Raw genomic sequence first — 22458 nt, forward strand, 5'->3', positions numbered from 1 at the left:
GTTTCTTAAACCAGGAAACCCATCATAATAATTAGAGAGCTGTCTTGTTATGGTGGCACAAGCCGGGCACCACATATTGTCCACATATCTGTGGAAAAAATCCCATTTTCACTCTGCAACATCGAGTTCACACTAATTTCTACAAAACACCTGCAGGGTTAACATGCTCACTACACCCCTAGGTAAATGCATTGAGGGGTGTAGTTTCCAAAATTGGGTCACTTCTGGGGGGTTTCCACTGTTTTGGGCCCACAGGCGCCCAGAAACCAATCCAGCAACATCTGCACTCCAAATGGCGGTCCTTCCCTTCTGAGCCCTGCCGTGTGCCCAAACAGCCGTTTATGACCACATATGGGGTATTGCCGTACTCGGTAGAAATTGCTTTACAAATGTTGGGTTCTTTTTTTTCCTTTATTTGTTGCGAAAATGAAAAAAATTTGCGCTAAAGCTACGTCTTATTGAAGAAAAAGGATTGTTTTTATTTTCACTGCCCAATTCTAATAAATTCTATGAAACATCTGTGGGGTCAAAATGCTCACTACGCCCCTAGATGAATTCCTCAAGAGGTGTAGTTTCCTAAATGGTGTCACTTTTTGGGCGTTTTCATTGTTTTTTCCCCTCAGCGGCTTTGCAAATGTGACATGGCCGCCGCAAACCATTCCTGCTCAATGTGATCTCCAAAAGCCAAATGGCGCTCTTTCCCTTCTAAGCCCTGCCGTGTCTCCAAACAGCCGTTTATTACCACATGTGGGGTATCGTTTTACTCGGGAGAAATTGTTTTACAAACTTTACGGTGCTTTTTCTCCTTCAGTCCTTGTGGAAATGAGAAAAAATAAGCTAAACCTACATTTTCTTTGAAAAAATGTAGATTTTTATTTTCAGGGCCTACTTCCAATAATTTCTGCAAAAAAACTGTGGGGTCAAATCGCTCACTATACCCCTAGATAATTTCCTCAATGGGTGTAGTCTCCAAAATGGGGTCACTTGTGGGGGGTTTCCACTGTTTTGTCTCCTCAGGGACTTCGTAAATGTGACATGGCCTCGGCAAACCATTCCTGCTAAATGTGATCTCCAAAAGCCAAATGGCACTCCATCCCTTCGAAGCCCTGTCGTGTGTCCAAACAGCCGTTTATTACCACATGTGGGGTATCGTTTTACTCGGGAGAAATTGCTTTACAAATTTTACTGTGCTTCTTCTCCTTCAGTCCTTGTGGAAATGAGAAAAAATTTGCTAAACCTACATTTTCTTTGAAAAAATTTAGATTGTCATTTTCAGGGCCTATTTCCAATAATTTATGCAAAAAACCTGTTGGGTCAAAACGCTCACTATACCCCTAGATAATTTCCTCAATGGGTGTAGTTTCCAAAATGGGGTCACTTGTGGGGGGTTTCCACTGTTTTGTCCCCTCAGGGGCTTTGTAAATGTGACATGGCCTCCGCAAACCATTCCTGCTAAACTTGAGCTCCAAAAGCCAAATAGCGCTCTTTCCCTTCTCAGCCCTGCCGTGTCTCCAAACAACCATTTATTACCACATGTGGGGTATTGTTTTACTCGGGAGAAATTGCTTTACAAATTTTACGGTGCTTTTTCTCCTTTAGTCCTTGTGGAAATGAGAAAAAAAATCGCTAAACCTACATTTTCTTTGAAGAAATGTTGATTTTAATTTTCACGGCCTACTTCCAATAATTTCTGTAAAAAACCTGTGCGGTCAAAATGCTCACTGTACCCCTAGATAATTTCCTTGAGGTGTGTAGTTTCCCAGATGGGGTCACTTTTGGGGGATTTTGACTGTTTTGGCACCGCAAGAGCCCTTCAAACCTGACATGGTGCCTAAAATTTATTCTAACAATAATAAGGCCCCAAAATCCACTAGGTGTTCCTTTGCTTCTGAGGCCGATGATTCAGTCCAGTAGCACGCCACGGCCACATGTGGGATATTTCCTAAAACTGCAGAAACTGGGCAACAAATATTGAGTTGCATTTCTCTGGTAAAACCTTCTGTGTTATAAAAAAAATTGTACTAAAAATTTATTTCTGCAAAAAAATATGAAATTTGTAAATTTCACCTCTACTTTGCTTTAATTCCTGTGACATGTGTAAAGGGTTAAGACATTTTCTAAATGCTGTTTTGAATACTTTGAGGGGTGAAGTTTTTAAAATGGGGTGACTTTTTGGGGGTTTCTAATATATAAGGCCCTCAAAGCCACTTCACAACTGAACTGGCCCCTGTAAAAATGGCCTTTTGAAATTTTCTTGAAAATGTGAGAAATTGCTGCTAAAGTTCTAAGCCTTGTAACGTCATAGAAAAATAAAAGGATGTTCAAAAAACGATGCCAATCTAAAGTAGACATATGGGGGATGTTAGTTAGCAACAATTTTGTGTGGTATAACTGCCTGTCTTACAAGCAGATACATTTAAATTGAGAAAAATGCTAATTTTTGCAATTTTTCGCTAAATTTTGGTGTTTAAATACTGAAACATACTTAAATACTTAACATATCGAGCAAATTTTGCCAGTAACTTAAAGTCCAATGTGTCACGAGAAAACAATCTCAGAATCGCTTGGATAGGTGAAAGCATTCCGGAGTTATTACCACATAAAGTGACACATGTCAGATTTGAAAAATGAGGCTCGGTCAGGAAGGTCAAAAGTGGCTAAAGAGGGAAGGGGTTAACAAAAAAGGTCTGAAAAATACGGAGCTGATTTCAGAGAAAACGGCCTCTGATTTTCAGGCGTTTTTGAAGCTGAGAATGAAATTTGGAGCTTGTTTTGAGGCTTCTTTTCGACGTTTTTTGAGGCGTTTTTTCATAGTGTTCAATGGAAAATAAGCTCCAAAAAACGCCTCAAGAAGGGACATGCTACTTCTTTTTACGGAGCGTCTTTTTACGCTCCGTTTTTTGACAGCGAAGTGTAAAATAAAGGCTCGTGGGAACAGAACAACGTAATTCCCATTGAAAGCAATGGGCAGATGTTTGTAGGCATATTAGGGGCTTTTTTTCAGGCGTAATTCGAGGCGTAAAACGCCTCCATTACGTCTGAAAAGAGGTCATGTGCACATACCCTAAGGGCTCGTCCACATGCAGCGTAATTGCTGCCTTTTTTCCGTCTAGAATTGCGGACGAAAAAAAACCGCAGCAGAATACAGTAGCAGCAAAGTGGGTGAGATTTAAAAAATCTCATCCACACGCTTCGTAAACAGTCTGAGCCGAAATAGACCTGCGGTGCGTAATCTTCAGACCGCAACATGTCAATGCCTGCTGCGGAAGGTGGACTGAATTGCTGCATTTTTCAGAAGAGATATCACTATCTCCTTGCATTGTAAAAAACGCTTCAAAATACGCACCATTTTCTACTGTAAAAAATGCAGGAAATGGTGCGTTTTTGCCGCAGCGGAAAGTCTGCAACTTTCAACGGATTTGCTGCAGAAATTTTCCCATCAATGATGTTTTTGCTATGGGTCCTGCGCGTGTGTCCCTACAATCCTGAGGGTCTAATAAATGGACCATCTGTGTATTACATGAAAGCAACTCCGTCTCTTTGGAGCTTTAGCTAACAGCAGCCCCTCCCCCATCACCTCCATATGTCCTTTAAAGAGTATTGCAGATCCAAAACTTTATTCTACACATGGAAACCAGACATACATCATTTACTGACAGAGCGCAGTAAATTCTAGAACACAGAGAACCGTAACTGGCACCGATAGTCACATGGCTTTTATCGGCACAGCAATAAAGACGACTCGCTTCTTGGATCCTGAGCTGAATACTAACAATACGGTAAATAAGAGATATTCTACCATAAGCGTTTCACGGACCGCTGTCTTATTTATTTATTTCTGTCAGTTTAATGATTTTTTTTGTTGTAATTATTAGAAGCGGAGAAGAAGCCTCGTCAGAAAATAATTACATTCAGCAATTCCCTTTTTTTTTTTTGGGTTTAATTAGAGTGAATATGAGTTTTCTGTAATGACAAGGCGTCGTTATGTCCTCATTTAATGGAACAGGCTTCACATGTACGAGAATACTTATTCTGGAAAAGGGGAAAGTTACGCTGCAATCATTTTAGAGATTTAGGCCCTGTTCACACATAGTTTTTTTGATCTGCCTTAGAATTCCTACAGGAATTTTGAGGCATATTTTGAACTGCCTCCACGTATTTTTCCGCATATTTTTGCAGCTTTTTCATCCCGCAGCCTTTGAAGCTAATGCAAAAACCGTGAGGGTATGTTCACACGCTGAGCCAAAAATATCTGAAAATACGGAGCTGTTTTCAAGGGAAAACAGCACCTGATTTTCAGACTTTTTTTGAGCAACTCACGTTTTTTGCACCGTTTTCGCGCCCATTTTTTCGGCCGTTTCTGGAGCTGTTTTCAATAGTCTATGAGAAAATGGCTCCAAAAACGTCCCAAGAAGTGTCCTGCACTTCTTTTGACGAGGCTGTAATTTTACACGTCGTCTTTTGACAGCTGTCAAACGACGACGCGTAAATTACAGGTAGTCGGCACAGTACGTCGGCAAACCCATTCAAATGAATGGGCAGATGTTTGCCGACGTATTGGAGCCGTATTTTCAGGCGTAAAGCGAGGCATAATACGCCTCGTTTACGCCTGAAAATAGGTTGTGTGAACCCAGCCTGAGAAAAAACACTGCGAACAATGCTCAGAAGCGAGCGCCGCAGGTTTTTTCTGCCTCCCAAGAAAGGACATTCCCCCTTTTCTCGCGAACCACCAAAAGCTACCCTGATTCCGACGCGGTTTCTGCATCAAAACCACTGCTCAAAAACCCAGTGTGAACTCACCCTTGAAGTTGTCTGCTACAAGAACGTATCTAGGGGCCTCTACAGTAAAGTTTGTAGTGGGCCGTTCTCAGTTTGGCCTATTTTTTCCTCACATGGGCTGTATGAACCTCTCCATGCTTCCATATCTCATCAGAGGGTGGAGGGTAGCCGGACCATGAGTTACACCCCCCATTACGACTAAGAAGGGTATGGGGCAAATCACACCGGCCCTTCTTTCTTGATGTGGTATGGAGCCTATTTCCAATTTTATTTTTGTAATGGGGCCTTTCTACTGTATGTTTGCTGCTGGTTTACCCCTATTTAGGATTATTTTGCCACATAGACCATGACAGTGAAATATGTTTATTTTCTAGAAATGTCATCTCTCAATCCCATTTTTTACCGCAAGCTTTTTTGTAGCTTTTTTTTTTCCTTTTCAAAAATCGTCACTTTTGAGGCCTGACTTTTATGTTACTGCTTTGTTTTAATAATGAATAGTCTGGTTTTTTTTTTTGGGGGGGGGGGTGTTTTATGTCAGAACCTGAGATATGTATACTGTTGTGTTTTGCTCACCCCTTGTATCAACGCACTTTCTTTCTGTTACCCCATTATTTCATTTTCAAATTTCTCAGTTTTGATTTACAGAAAGAAGTTGAGTAACTTGTTAATTACATTGCTTTTTAGTTTTTGTAATGGCTTTTAGTTATTTTTGTGTTTTTCTTCTCTTCTTTTTGTATAGTGCTGCTGGTTGCTCTTAGAAACCGTCAGCAGTTTAGCTTCCTCGTGCTGTCAGACATGTGACAAAATTTAACTGTCATCTAAACTCTCCATGATCAATACATGACAAGTAAAGCAAAGAATTTACTAAGTTACTCAACATTTTCTGTAAATTGTGGAAAGTTGTAAATCGTTTTTTCAAAGGTCGAGTTTTGCTTTAATCCCCCCCTTCTGTATTTGGACTTGCTATTATATCCTAATTTCTCCAGTTATTGGAAAGGCACAGGAGCTGTCTCCACGCCATCAGCAGCGGTTGCCGGCTGTAATACACAGCCAACATACCGCCGGCATCGGAGATAACTCCACTCTTGAGTGCTTAACCTCTTAGATCGAAGTGGCTACAAAGGGAGGGCCTTCCTTTGTCACACTATCTGCGCACCTTGACACGATAGCAGGGAGCCAATGGATTACCAGTGCAGTCACTGCAATGTCTGTTTGCCTATTAGGACATGCCAAAGTTTATCACTGGCAAGCAATAAGGCATCGGTATACTAAGTATACCAAAGCATTATAATAGCGATCGAACGATCGCATTGTAAAGTCCTCTGGTGGGACTAAAAAATAAGTTTTTACAAAAAAGTGTAAAAGTGTTAAATATATATATATATATATATATATATATATATATATATATATATATATATATATTTGGTATTGTGGCAATCATAACGAGCTGTATAATAAAGTTAACATGTTTATAACAACTTAAGAAAAAAGAAAAGGAATGACGGAACTGCTTTTTTTCTATTGCTCCCCACAAAAAAATAATAAATGATTATCAATAAGTCCAATATAACACAAAATGGTACCCAATAAAATATTCAACTTATACCGCAACAAACAAGACCTTATACTTAAAGGGAACCTGTCACCAGCATTTCACCTATTGAACTTTACTCACCCCTCGCTGGCCACTGCTGTCAAGAGTTCAATCCTGTTATCCCCTCTCCTAAACTCCTCCTCTGACCATAAATAAGTGTCTGCAAACATTTTGTGCCTTTATGGTAATAATCCGGCAGTCTTGTTTTTTTCCCCTTCTTATGTCTGCCCACAGCCGAAACTGGCCTGCCCTGAATACCGAAATCTCAACTAAGATAGCATGCATGCTCCCATCATATATGGTCCGACGCCCTTCCATGCTTCGTCCGGGCCTTAAATCTAGTTTACTGTGCATGCGCAGCCATGGTGTCCCGTTGTGTGCAAGCACGGGAGTTCATGTGTGTTAGGGAGGCGAGGAGCTGTCATCAAAGGAAAGGAGGCAGGGTTATCTCGGAAAGACTCGAGGAATGAAGATATCACCCATTTCAAACGAAGATATGACTCTCTTATGCTCATTATAATACAGTGCAGGATAGTAGGAGGAGACCTGGAAAACTGCAGCCCTTTATTTTCTTCCTACTGATGTCAACTGCAGACAGAGAGAGAGAGGATTATAGACAGATAGATAAAATAACTTAAAGGGGTTGTCCACTACCGGACAACTGATGACCTATTCACCCAATAGGTCATCAGTATATCATCGGTGCGGGTCCGACACCCGAACCCTGCACCAGATGTCAGTGCACCGTATGCAGTGTATGGAGCCGGAAGCAATTGGCTCCGTACATAGCATAGTGGCCGAACTGCAGCTCTATTCACTTGAAGAGGAGCAGTACTGCAGCTCGGCTACTTTTCTTTGGCCGGAGCCAACTGCTTCCGGCATGTACGTCCGGTGCCCGGAGGCAGTTGGAGCGGCTTAACAGTGCGGGGTCCGGGTGTCAGACCCCCGCAGATCATGTACTGATGACCTCTCCGGTGGATAGGTCATCAGTTATCCAGTAGTGGAAAACCCCTTTAAACATCTTTTCCCAAACTGTCTGTGTGCGTGTATAAAAAGCTTGCTATTTGATAAAGTCCTGTGATCACAGCAGCATCAGCACTAATTCAATCAGGCAGACTCTCGTTCTGCAGTGTGAGAGAGAGCAGGGGTGATAAGTGTAAAACAATTAATGGTGACTTCACCGTATTTGTAACATGTCAGACAATGATAACAACTTCCTGTTAGTGAATTAGGAGGAAGGAAAGGTCTGAAGCACAAAATGCTGAGCATTGAAGAGGAAAGTCTTCACATAGTTACTGTAATTGAAGATCGGAGGTGAGTTTACAGCTCTCTGTAAACAGAGAATTTTAGAAGATCGTGGGATCATCAGCGCTTGCAGCAAATATTACGGACGCCCCAAAATTTGAATTTTCATATGCCCTTCACCTTTTCAATAGACCATGTATTTCCCCTTGCCACACCCCAAACATAATGCCCTTGAATCCTGAAGACCCATAAATTAATAGAGCCGCATTATCAGACCCCAAAATCCATTTCAACTTCACACCCCAAAAATAATGTAGATACCAGGTTTTATATTTCAAAGAGCGTTCAGAACGCAGACTTCAGACACCTAAATTGGTTTAGACTACTAACGGAATTCCAACATCAGGCACCAGGAGACAGCACTGACCTGCACATTGTAGAGGTCTAATGATAGGGTGGAGGACACCCCCGGGAACTTTAATGGCAGGAGGACGGATCAGTAAGTGGAGGGGCCGGGGGTTGCAGATTGCCTGAGCTTGAGTATGCAGAGAGAGAGGATCAGACACGTTCAAGTGATTACCAACTATAATGTTATATATATATATATATATATATATATATATATATATATATATAGGCTGAACGTCAATATGTTATGTTTTCTTTCTATTTTTCACACAGTCAAAGCCCAAATAATTCTAAAATAACAATGATTACTATATGTGTACAATATTGTATAAAAAATAAAGCTAACCTTTTTTTAAAGAAGTGTTTATTCATTAAAGAGGACCTGTCAGCTCCCCTGACATGGTTTTAGTGAATACTCGAATTCCTCATATAATCGCAATTCTGAAATATCTTTTCTTCAAACGCTACTTTGTGCCGTTCCTCTGTTATTTCTCCTAAAATTGTATTAATAAATTCAAAACTGGGTGTTACCATTCCCCTTGTCAAGGGAGGGGTGGCGTCTCTACACAGTCTAAAAATGTCAGCACTGATTGGACAGTGTCAGTCTGGGCAGGGACACACCCCCAACTGGTTAGACCCAGTTGTGAATGTATTCCTAAATTTGTAGGAGGAATAACGGAGGAACAACACAACGCAAAGTTCTTAGAACAGAATCCTTATTTTATGGGAAAATAAAAGTATTTATTAAAACAGAGATGTCGGGAGAAGTGTCAGGTTCTCTTTAAATCCTAAATAACCGCCAGCCAGTAAGGAGTATTATTATTATTGGACCTAAGACAACTGTCTTTGCTCCCTCCAAGAATTAGAGGAGAATGTTCGGTATTTAGAGGAGAATGGATAGTGCATTCACGTTCGGTCAATGAGCCTCCCTCTCCCATCCTCCTTTCCATAATTATTCTGCTAAGGCATCCTTGGAACATTGTCATACAGTATATTGTGATTTTTTTTTTACCCTTGCCCATATGTGTTAGATTGCAGCGCAGGATATAGCGCAGTCATAAAATCTGCCATTAAGACTGTGAAAGCTTAAAGAAGCAGCCAGACGGTGCATGACAAATATGGTTAAACGTATGCTTTGTTGACTATTGTACGGCAGCGTGACAGCTTACCGATTACAACTTTATTCAACCCGGTTTTATTGCTTTTAATTTTCGAGCTACTTTTAGTAAGAATAGAATTATTATTTTTTATTTGGCTGAATAAAATTTTAAAACTAGGTCATGAAAGGGGATGTGAGAACCCCAGAATAAAAAGTATTTATTGACTGTTTTACTGTCAAAATTAGAATGCATAGCTTACGGGAAAATGAAATCTGAAGCTTCATGTCTCACCCCTGACTTTTATGGAATTAATTAACCTTTCATAGCTTTTCTTTAAGGAATAGAAATGTTATAATTTTTACAGATTTAAAGGAAAGCAATAAAATCACTAGTGCTGAATATTACACAAATTATTTTATTTAGTAAAGATTTAGATACTGAATATTTAGTAAGATTTAGTAAAGATACGTCAAATAGCTCTTTGCAAGTGTTTTTTTTTCCCCTTTGGATAACAAATTGGGACAGAATTATTAATACTAGCTTAAGAATAGATACCCTGAAGCTAGGGGTGTTAGGCTGAAGATGCGCCATTCTTTCCAATGATATGCACGCTGTTTGATGGATTTCATGCATGTTAGATTCCTTTCTTGACACCACCTATTGGGTGGTATACCTGAGACCAGTATTCTGCGCAACAAAACTGGCACACGCAAGTGATAAATCAGGCACATTTCACATTTCGACTAATCAATGGCCATATTCTAAGTATGCGACCTGACATGGCGAGCATGTCAGAAACCAAGGTTCTTTCTTGTGTACGCATTTTCATAAATTTAGCCAACAGTATAGACGCCAAGAAAATAGGTACACGAAACGCCAGAAATGAGGCGCAAAACCAATAATAAATCTGCCCTTTTATATATAACAATTCTCTTTATTTGATTTTTTCTTTACTTGTCCTTTATGGAGATCATTAGCAACATAAGAGGTTATTCACACGAACGGCATAATCGGCCATGTGACGGCCAAGCTGCATTAAAATCAATGTACTTCTATGGGGCTATTTACACGACCGTTTTTTTTTTATGGACTGGGTGAACCGCTCATGAAAAAATAGGAGATGTCCTATTTTTGCCTGTTTTCACGGATCCCTCTATAGACTCAAGGCTACGATGCGTCTATGAAATTAGGTCACGCGTATGCAAATCGGCCGTGAAAAACTGCAGTTTTTCACAGCCGATTTGACACCCGTTCGTGTGAATAAGCCCAAAATGTTGTCGTTTCTGAACAGCTGGAGAGCCACAGATCGCAAAGAATTGCTCTTAGCCGTTAACAATTACCCCCAAACTGTAACTTCACTTGTAGCGGCACTCGCCAGCTACAAGAGTGATTTTCATTGTTGTGGTCTCAGCGTGAGGAGTTAATGTGTCGAAGCTTTTAATTTCAACGTTTCAAAGGTTCCAAGTTACGGAAATCTCTAACAAGTTCGGCCACCAAGTGGTATATTTTGTCCTATTCCAAAAGGTTTCATTCATCGAGACCCGTTAAAAGGGAATCTATCACTTTTCTTTTACTAATTTTAATTAAACACAATTTTTTTACATTTTGTATATATTCTATTAGATGTAAATAGTTGGGGGGGGGGGCATCTTGCCTGAGCTTAAAGAGGCTCTGTCACCAGATTTTGCAACCCCTATCTGCTATTGCAGCAGATCGGCGCTGCAATGTAGATAAGAGTAACGTTTTTATTTTTAAAAAGCGAGCATTTTTGTCCAGACACACATATTATAACACACATAATACACGCCCACTTGGACTTTTACTGTAAACATGCCCAGTTATACTTTTGCAAGCCTCATTTGCATAAATACAAAAATGGTCATAACTTGGCCAAAAATGCTCGTTTTTTAAAAATAAAAACGTTACTGTAATCTACATTGCAGCGCCTATCTGCTGCAATAGGAGATAGGGGTTGCAAAATCTGGTGACAGAGCCTCTTTAACGCAAGTGGTTCAAGAGGTTTTCTTTACAGCATGCTTCTGGACATGGAAAAAACAACATATTGCCTTCTATGGGAGAGTGCTGTGAGCATGCTCTGTGACGTGCAGAGGTCACTGTGCAGGGAGAGGGAGGAGGGAGATGGAGCTGTCCTCGTCACCTATCGTCAATGGTGTGATTCTGTGTTATCAGCCTTTGATAATAAGTTGACTGCTGACCCTGTACACAACACAGCTGAAAAGTGAATATAGTTGTAATATAGATAGTTACAAAACTTTTTGACCACAAATACAATATTGTAACAATCATTTTGATTTTGCTGCCCAGGACAGTCATCTTTGTTAAATGACAGCCCCCAAGAGGTCACTTTTCACCTGATATCATATTTGTCTACTGTAGATAAATATAGTAATGGCTTAAGTGAAAAAATAAAATGACCTTTTGAAGGGGATGTGATTTGGTATCTGTATTGGGAGGACGTGTTGATCTGCTATTATGTTGAAGGGTACAGAGGTACTTATCTCAGTAGGAGAAATGTCTGGCTTGGGGCTTAGACATTAATATCATGCAGTCAGGAGGTCAGATGGTCCATTGTCAGAGGCTGTATGGTTTTTATAGCCCTTTTAGTACAAATATATTTCTATACCACGTGTATTTAGTCATAGATATGCAGAAATGTTTTACATCATTTCATTTACGTATAGATTTACAGGCCGAGCCATAGCCATCAGGGTGTATGAAATAATTAAGGGCATTCCTGTTTTTTCACTACCCTGATACCGTTTTCAAGGTATCTCCAGGGTGCAGCGTCACTTTGTAGGGTTTGTCCGGAATTATTATGCTTTTTTTTACCATGACTATTTTGCTAGAAATAAGTTTGTCATTGAGCTTTTTTAAAAATATGCCCCCTCTATTGTTTCATGTATGCCCCAATGCTGCAATGTTTACTTGTTGCCACAGTCCAGCTAGTAAATGGCAAGCCTATCCCGAATCAAAGGGGACAATCCTATTTTCACAGCCCCCTCCCCTTATTAGTTCAGACATCCCCCACGACTGCAATGCTTATATATGGCTGCGAGCAGTTCTTACATGGCTTCTCTCTTTCCCCGACCCCCATTCCATGTAATGTACTAAGAGGGGGATAAAAGGAGTTGGTCAAGGGAAAAAATAGTAATCTCGGGCAACGCATTTAGGCCAGGATCACACACAATTTTGTTGCAGTTTTTAGGGTCACTCTTTTTTTTATACCTTTCCTTCATTTTGGATCCACTTCTGGCTTTGGCTCAAAATACTGAGGCCCCATGCACACGACCGTATTTTCATCCATCCGTAAATACGGATCCGTAGTCATCTGCAACTTATCCACGTATATGGAATGGTATCCGCAAATACGGTCCGTAATGCATCCGTATACTGTATATGGCTCCACAAATGAGGAAGAAAACCACAAATTATGTGCAACATCTGCAAAACCTGCCATCGCCTAGCAATGCTTCCGTAATTACGGACAGCTACGGGTGCACATCCGTATCTGTCCATAGTTACGGAAACAAACATAGACTTCTATGGGGAGCCAATGCCGTAATTACGGACAAGAATAGGACGTGTTCTATACTTTACGGATCATTTCTACGGCACGGACACCCATCCGTAAAAATACAGGAAGGTGTCAGTAGCCAAGGAAATGAATGGGTCCGTAATTATAGATGAAATATATGGATATGTGCAAGGGGCCAAAAATGTCTCCAAAAACTGCATGAAAACTATGTGTGTGTTTCTGGTCTTAATCTTCCATGCAACATCTGCCCCCTTTTGTTGTACATACGGTAAGTGGCGGGATTACATAAATTCAGTATAATAATGATACATGACACTATGATCTGTGTAATTAATTTCGCTGTGTTTGCTCTGATGTCGAGTCCTATGCCCAAACAGAAAAAAAATTCCAGTTACGCCACTGTATAAATCACCCATTAAATTGCCTTTCTCAAAAGCTTCTTTCCGAAAAGGTCAATAAATAAATTTCTCTTTCGGCTTATTTACGCTGTTTAGAATTGAGAATAGAAGTCACCTGAAGTGTATTTATGGGTATAATGGATGATTATGTCCTGTCTTTTATTTACAGTACTGGAGACGATAGAGGAAAATATTCTCTGCTCGGTGGAAAATAAAACCTCCAAAAGAAGAAGGAAAACATAAAAAATCAAATGTCTTTTCGTGGAAAAATATAATTCATGGAAACAAGTGTGTTCCGGACTATGAAGAGCATGCGCTGTGCCCCGGCGGAGAACATTGAAGCAGCCGCTTAACGCTTACACAGCAACGGACGTTTATAGAAATATCTTTACGGTGCTGGTTCTTAAATCTGTTTTAAAGGTTTTAAGATGAGAGGAAACAATACTAACATTGTTTATCATCCGTTCCAGGCAGAAAGTAAGAGGCAAAAGGAGTCTGAATTTAAAAAAATATATATTTTTGTTTTGTTTTTCCTTTTTTTCAGTTTTTTTATTTGTTTTTTTTTAATGCACTGCTCCAGAAGACTATTGTTTTCCCTTAACAACAAGGAGGATCGGCTCGGCTCATTCCAGGCAATGGTGATATCCAAAGATAATTTACAGTATTACCCTTCGAGATCACTTATCCGTTAATGGGCGCCATTAAATATTAACAAGTGGCGGTCGTAAACTAGTAGAATATGATGCTTTATGTAAACAGGAAATATGCTGCTGCGATCAGGAGCCGTCCACGAGGACGACAGACATCATAAATTCTAGATAATATCCTAAATGGTTATGACTTCTCTGTTCACATTATCCGAAGGAAAACAGTGTTCTACGCTCGGCTAAAATGTGTATTTATTTTCTAAATATAATATTTCATTTCCAAGCAAACACACACTATACTAATCCTAGGCAATCATCAGAAAAATCACAGGCATGCCACTGTGATAACTTCAGCTCGGTTAAAATCACTGATATTGTGTCAGCTACGTAGGCGCATCTGGCAAAAATATTTGCATTTAAAGGACTGAAATAAAAAAACATGTACTGGTTATTCAAATAAATGCACAACTCCACCTGAAAATAAAAGAAATTCTTCTTTTAAAAAGCGCTAATTTTATCGTGTATAAGGGACCTCTCCTGACACATCTGTTTTAGTAAATACTTGTATTTCCCATGAAATAACAATTCTAGAGAATATTTTCTAAATTTTGTTGTTCCTCCTGGAAATGCATGAGTAAATTGCCAACTTGACCGGAAGTCAGTCTTTCTAATAATTCCTGTGAGACACACATCGGGGCTCTCATAGGAATTAATAGAGGAACTGACTTCCGGTCCACACAGCAGATGCTGTAGGATTTGAGGGGTCACATGGTCCAACGGAAGGACAGAACGCATGCTGAAAATACAAGATGAAGCGCTTGGTAAGTATTTTGAACTTCAGTACCATGTATGCCATCGCATTTACATACGCAAAAATAATTTGTGGGAGTGCTACTTTAACCCCAGGATTTATCCAAAAGGTAAAAAGTGAAACCATTACTTTCCCACCGTGGCTCTTAAAGAGGACTTGTCATGTCCTCTAACATATAAAACAAGTTAGGTCGCTTACCATCCACATAGCCGCCCGCGCTCCCCTGCAATCAGAATTTAATTTTGATGCCCTGTAAGAGTAGACAGTCGGGTGGGCAGTTCCCGGCGCTTCGTATCAATGTCGGTCGTAGGCACTGAGGACCATTTGCTTGACATTCTACTCTTACAGGTCACCAAAACTAACGGGGCCGATTGCAGGAGAACAGCACTGCAGCGGCTAGGAGCTTTTCAGCTTGTACATGATAGAGGACGTGACAGGTTATTTTTAAAGAAACTGTACTTTCAGAAACTTTTAATGCCATAGCGACATATCAGAAGTTTTAAATAGTGGGGCTCTGGGCATTAAGACCCCCACCATTGCTGAAACAAAGGGGCAGGAACACTCAGCCTAAAGCTCTGCGCTTTCGGATGGGATTGGCTCTCCTAGTGAGCCTGAAGACCGTTTCATAGATGTTCTACGCAAGTTCATCTTCAGGCTATTGTTGAGTCGATTACAGCCGAAGGTGCTTGCCTGAGCGCTTCCGCCCCTTTGTTTCAGTCATAGTGGGGGCCTCGGCACAAATCAAAACTTCCTAAAGTTGCTATGACATATCAAAAGTTTTCTAAAATTGCAGTAACTCTTTAATCATAGCAGCATTATATGGATTTAGAAACCATTTAAAAACAATAGCTAACAAATCACACAACCAAATGTGGTCACATGACATTGTAACAAGCTGTGACAATTTATAGATGGTAGTGATACAATAAATCATTTCTATAGTTAAGACCTGCGGTGAATCAAGTATTTAACTGGCAAATCCAGAACAAACACCGAAGCCAATCTCCGCCTCTGCTTGGTTTATTGACCCTTTCAATGCCATAAAAGACAAATTGCCCTGATGTAAACTAGTGAAATGCCTGGCTTCTCCATCTGGATTAGAACACGATACTAGTGGAGTCGGCTATATGTTCTGATATTCTACTCTTCAACTTTCCGATGGTACAGTATATCTTGCATATATTAAGCAACAATGGTCCTCAGGACGCAGATACAATTGGATACTATGGCATAGCAGGAAACTATCCGCTCCCTGCTCTGCCATTCACTTCCTGGAGTTACCAATTCTCTGGCCGGGGATTCCCTCATAGAAGGAGCCCCTGACATCACTGTCCATATATGGACAGTGACGTCAGTGGCTACTGGAGCGGAATCCCCTGCCTGAGGTTTGCTGACACCCTAGCCGGGGATTCCGCTCCTAGAGGAGCCCCCGGCGTCACTATCCATATATAGACAGTGACTCCAGGAGCGGAATCCCTGGCCAGAGCCTTGCTGTTGCTCTGGCCGGGAATTCTGCTCACAAAAGGGGGGGGGGGGTGTGTGGCACTATCTACAGAGGGCACTGACACTACAGGGGGGGGCAATATCTATACAAGGCACTGATGTACTATCTACAGAAGGCACAGTGGCATTATCTACAGTGGGGTGTGGCACAATCTACAGAGGGCATTGTGGCATCTACATGGAGGGTGTGGCACTATCTATGGAGGGACCTGTGGGATTATCTACAGGGGGTGTGGCAGGGGGTACTGATGTACTATCTACAAAAGGCACTGTGGCATTATCTACAGGGGGTATGGCACGATCTACAGAGGGCACTATGGAATTATCTACAGGGGGCACAGGCATTATCTACAGAGGGTTGTGTGACACTATACAGGGGGCTGTGTGGCTCTATCTACAGGGGTGTGGCACTATCTACAGAGGGCACTGGCACAATCTAAAAAGGGTATGGGGGCATATGGCACTATCACCTGGGGCAGTGTGGGCACCATATAGAAGGGGCACTGAGTGTTTCAATATCTACACGGTTTTTTATGCTACCAGTAGTGGTCAGCACATATCACCTAGCCCTTGTGATAAAGTGAGACATCACCTATCTGTAAACAACCGGATAACCAGAGAGTGATACTGGCCGCTATAGTAGTTGCCAGCCAAACTAGTGCAGAAATTTTAGTTTGTTTATTTATATGCAGAAATTCTGGGAAGAAAGCCACGCCCATTAGTCACACCCACCAGATAAGGCACGCCCCCAAAATACACACCCACCAAAGAAGCCGTGCCCTAAGTGTCCTTGGAAATTTTTTTCAAATGTTGGCAACTATGAAATAGTCGGTGTGAGAGTGTCTTTTCATCAGTGTTTTGCACCTGTGCAATCTCCCTCTATGTAGCATTGCACAAGTCCTGTTCTTGTATCAGTAAGGGTATGTTCACACACACTAATTACGGACGTAATTCGGGCGTTTTGGCCCCTAATTACGTCCTAAAAATGCGGCTTGAAAGCGTTGACAAACATCTGCCCATTGAAAGCAATGAGCTGACGTTTGTCTGTTCACACGAGGCGTATATTTACGCGCCGCTGTGAAATGACGGCGCGTAAATAGACGCCCGCGTCAAAGAAGTGACCTGTCGCGCCGTTCAAGCGCCTGCACATGCCGTTACGGCTGAAATTACGGGGATGTTTTCTCCTGAAAACATCCCCGTAATTTCAGCCGTTACGGACGCTGCCGTGTGAACATACCCTAAGACTTCATTCACATCTGCGTCGGGACTCCGTTCAGAGGTTCCATCTGAGCTTTCCGTCCGGATAACCCATATACGGAATCCTTCCATTTGCATCACCATTGATTTCAATGGTGACGGATCCAGTAAAAATGGTTTCCGTTTGTCCCGGTTGTGTAAGTGTTCCGTCGTTTTGACAGAATGAATAGCGCAGTCGACTACGGTATTGATTCCATTAAAACGACAGAACTCTTACACAATGGTGGCAAACGGAAACCATTTTCACCGGATCCGTCACCATTAAAAATAGTGGTGATGAAAATGGTTTCAGTTTGGAATCCGCTCATGGGCTCGCCTGACGGAAAGTTCTGACGGAACCCAGGAACGGAGTCCCGAGGCAGATGTGAATGAAGCCTTAGTATGGTTCTTTCTGTGATTTTTATTACGTTTTATCCCATTTTCTGTGATTTGTATGTGATGCTAGTGTAGGGACTCGTGAGACGATGAGAACCCCTGATGTGAGTTGCGAGCTTCTGTATTTTGGCCAAAATATCAACTAATGACTTATGTTTAGTATGTTTGTTGTTTTTGCAATATGCAGCCTGTCTTTGGGATGTTGGGTGAGAATGGGGTGTCAGTACTTTGTGTGGTATGCTTAGAAGGAGTAAGAGGCTGTAAGCCGGTGTGGTGCACTACATGTAACTGTGTGACTGGCACTTTATAGGGACCCTGTCGGTAGATTTGGAGCCACTGAACCACTAGCAAGCCATTATGCAGATGGGATTTAGTCTTCCAAACCGGCCTACCTCAAAAATGGATGTTTAGGGAATAGTTCGTAAATAAATTACAATAAATGACTGGGTGATGAGCCCGGAGGCATCGGGTGTATGTGCAGTGCGCACATGAAATCACTTCACCGTGCAGTGTACTATCCTCGGCTTTACGTGCGCTATGTGCATGTGCCGGATGACCTCCAAAGTATATATCCTGTTCATCATGGGGTGGAACAGCTATAGGGGTGCAGATGTAGTAGTCACACCAAGGCTCTGGTGCCTGAGGGGGCCCAAAGACCCCTCTGTCATATATTATTCATGCAGCTATAACCTGTGCGCTAACATCCGGGTGGATTATGGTATCCTGGTGCAGGAGTTGTTATGTGTGACAAGGAAGAGGAGCAGATTAGATTACAATCCGCTCACTGCAGGATTTACATAATTTATATATAATGCATGTCAGGACAGTGAGAGATGATGATATCTAACCAAATTACCTGAAACTACCATTAACGTTATGGAGGGGACCCCTGTTATTCATATTGTGTATAATTATGCACCCTCTGTTCATGTATTCTAAATGGTTCTCTCTATCTGCAGTGTTTCAGAAAGCTGATGCGAGCAATATGGGGGTGGGGGGTATTTACTAAGACTGGGTTTCATATGCCAGTCTTAAACAAAAGCATGCTGGAGTAAGATGTGCTAAATTCTTATTAGATTTGGTACATCTTGGGCTGTCCGTGTGTCAATACAGCTGAGCAGCTGAGAAAGACTGGTTAATCTGGATACATTGCGTAACAGTTGTAGGATTTTATATGGTGGTATTAGGCAACAGATCCCTAGCAACCAGTTTTCCCCGCATTACTTTGGTCTGTAGCTCAAGATTGAAATTCCACAAAATTGAAGGCAAAACGTTGGTGTGCTTTTTTTTATGTATTTATTTAGTTTTTTCTCCAATTCATCATTTTCAAGTTCTTAGCTTGCTGTCAGTGAATAGAAACACTAATTATTTACATTCAGAGGCTGAATATTGTGATGGGTGGTCAATTTGCTTAGATTTTTTTGTATTAAATTACATTATGATTTATCAAGCAGGATGCCGAATTACGAAGATATGTATTCTCCATTTTCTAATAACTTTTCCTCTATGTAGTCCTGCAAAAATATGTTATTTATTGTGTATTATTCTTATGGCCTTCAAAATGTTCAAATGGCTGTCTGGCTTAACGCTAAGTCATAAAGTACAACTATTTCTCTTTATCTTATGTACTCCTTCTATGGGAAAGAACAGCTAACACAACTCTATTGGATGCCTGTCTCCAAGTGTTACCTGATGTCAGCATTTTAATGAAGAATTATAATAATGCATTTTTTTATATTCTCATTGTGTGCTATTGGCTGAATAAGAGTTATTGTCACATTGCCTCTGATTGGTTAACCTCAAGCCTACACCCCTTTTCAATGATATTATTGTAATTGAGTTTGGCAATAAACGTTAGAGGAGTATTTTGAGCATACGAGCAGCGTCTGTGTGTTATTCCCCCTCTCTCATATCGATATGAAATCTTTTGATTAGGATTCTGGATAAGGTTCCTGACGTGAGTGTCGGTTGGAACACTTGCCTAAAATTCAGTCTAATATATTTTGAGCCATTGACTTCCATAACGGTAATTGTTCCGAAAAAAAACTCGGGAGATTGCTCGTCTGAGCTGGAGAGGTCTAGCTTTACATCTGTGAATTTAAAAAAACGCTGTAGGTGAGGAGCTTATTCTTACACCATTCACACATGTATTGCGTAAGCCTTGGAATTTAGCTGTGATGACGTCACATCTTCTGGACGAGGCACCTTATCCAGTAATGGTATGAAAGGATGGATCCAAAAAAGGTATGTAGAAACTTTTTGTGTGACGAAAGATTGCAGGTGCGTACGTGATCTTGAGTTGTTGATATGAAAGACACGAGAGAATTTTTGCCGGGGATTACATTGGTTTTTTTTTTCCATTAACTTTTTATTGAAAGGTATATCAAATACAAAGAAAGGTAAGTACATTTGATAGCATTCAAATAAGACATTACATAAAAAAAATTAAAAAAAACACAGCTGTGTGTATACATATACAATGATGGCCAATGATTAATAAGGACACAACTGCAACCAAATGTAGACTCGTATGTGTGCGAATGACAAGAGAAGAATGGGATACAACCATATGAATGAATTACCAGGTTTCCTAGAAATACGATGGTGGAATAGTGTTGTGTGGAGAGTCTAGCCACAGTTTCCATTTCGATAGTAGCATAGAACACTTACAGTTAACTCCAGCATAAGTAAGTTCATGCCAACAGTTGTTGTTAATACCTTTTGATTATCATTTTCAATGTTAGCTGACAGTTGCCCTTCCAATGTTGGGCAATTTTCAACCTAGTTGTGATTAAAGAGTGTGATATGGTTGTGATATGATCAGTAGGAAATTGTTCTAGGCCTAAACCTAGTAATGCCAGGCCTGGGTTTGGTGTGATGTGGGCCTTACATAATCTTGATAATAGGTCAAACACTTTAGTCCATAGTGTTATGACTGCAGGGCATTCCCACCAGAGATGTAGGTAAGTTCCCTCTGAGGTCTTACATTTCCAACAATTAGTGGAAAACCTAGGAAATATCTTCTGGAGTTTCACCGGGGTTAGATACCAGCGATAAAAAAATTTCCTAGAGTTTTCTAGATGTGCAAGACATTTTGAAGTTTTGTTGACGGAGTTGAAAGACGATACCCATTGGTCTGTAGAGATTTGTAAGTTTAGATCATGTTCCCATACCTCTTGTAGGCGAGAAAGTGGCTCAATATTTTCCTGTTTTATTAACTGGTAGCATCTCGAGATGCCCTTTTTATAAGGTTGGGGAGACTGTAGCCAAACATTGAAAAGACTAGATACGGATAGGTGATTTGGAGGAGAAAAACCCTGTAATAAGTGGCGGATTTGCAGAAATTTTAAGAATTCTATGTGTGGAATACTATAAGTGGTATTGAGGAATTGAAAGGACACTAAACGAGCATCCTGCCAGAGCATTCCTATATTTATAATACCCCTTTCCTTCCATATGGGGAGACGCAACCCAGGTATTGCCAATTCTAAGACCTCTAGAGGTTCTGAGTATAGGTCAAATTTTAAAAGGTCCTCTCTCCTGGAGACTAGTTTCCAAACTAGAGATATCGCTCTTAAAGTTAAGAGAGGGGAATTGAAATTTGTTTTAAAATCTGTGGAAGCTGTTAAATGGTGTTTTAGAAGGCGGTTATTCAGGAAATGAAGTTCAATATCCACCCATAGCTTTGTTTTATCCTCTGACCAGAGGGATCTCATTTGGTCTAGAATCACTGCTCTATAATAATGGACAACCGACGGAGTGTTTAGGCCCCCTTCACGATTGATTAAATGTAAGATATTGGATTTAACCCTGGGTTTCGTCTTACCCCAAATGTATTTTTGCACAGTCAATTGAAGTTTATTTAGGTACGATATAGGTAAGAAAATGGGAATGTTTCTGAATATATATATATAAGATTTTTGGCAGTATAACCATTTTAAACGCAGAAATCCTGCCCAACCAAGAGATCGATTACATTGTTAACCAGAAAAAGTTGTCAGAAGTGATGACCTCCCCCTTTGGAATGCAGTGACGTAGCTCATGGTTGAGAGAAGTTGTAACTCACATGTGAAGTTTTTGAAATGAAAGGATTGTAGCTTGGACAGTGAGAAAAATTTGTGCTGCTCTGTTGTAGTGTGTCATTTCTTATTTAGCTGTTGTGTAAAATCGTTAAGGATCAATAGTTATTCTGTTACCCGTTTTCTCTGAGATAATCTTCGGGAGGTACACAGTTAGGCCTCATGCACACGAACATATTTTTGTCCCCCCGTAAATACTGGCGTAAATACGGGTCCTTGGTCACACGTATTTGACCCGCATTGCACCAGTATTTACGGACCCGTGCCCGTAAATACGGGTCCGGTATCATCAGTATTCCACCCATATTTACAGGCCCGTTTTCGCTGCAAAATTGCACTGTACTAATCGGCAGCCCCTTCTCTCTATCAGTGCAGGATAGAGAGAAGGGGCAGCCCTTTCCGAGGTAAAAGTAAAAGAAATTCATACTTACTCGGCCGTTGTCTTTGTGACACGTCCTCCCGACGCGACAGTCCATGTGACCGCTGCAGCCTGTAATTGGCTGCAGCGGTCACATGGGCTGAAACGTCATCCCGGGAGGCCAGACTGGAGGAAGGAGCAGGGAGTTCTGGGTAAGTATGAACTCCTATTTTTTTTACACCTTGGTTTATATTGTGATCGGCAGTCACTGTCCCTGGTGCTGAAAGAGTTACTGCCGATCATTTAACTCTTTCAGCACCCTGGACAATGACTATCCACTGATGT

At 40.9% G+C, this 22458-nt stretch overlaps 1 protein-coding gene across 1 annotated transcript in view; it reads left to right on the forward strand.

Annotated features, from left to right (window-relative positions):
- The window catches only part of PIK3C3 (phosphatidylinositol 3-kinase catalytic subunit type 3), a 153115-nt gene extending 138880 nt beyond the window's left edge, over window positions 1-14235 (forward strand). Inside the window, exon 25 of the mRNA XM_075840599.1 lies at window positions 13253-14235. Within this exon, the coding sequence (XP_075696714.1) occupies window positions 13253-13267 (15 nt within the window). The 3' untranslated portion in view covers window positions 13268-14235. The remainder of the gene's footprint in view (window positions 1-13252) is intronic.
- The last annotated feature ends 8223 nt before the right edge of the window (window positions 14236-22458 follow it).

This window comes from Rhinoderma darwinii, chromosome 1, assembly GCF_050947455.1.
Source record: "Rhinoderma darwinii isolate aRhiDar2 chromosome 1, aRhiDar2.hap1, whole genome shotgun sequence".
Lineage (NCBI taxonomy): Eukaryota > Metazoa > Chordata > Amphibia > Anura > Rhinodermatidae > Rhinoderma > Rhinoderma darwinii.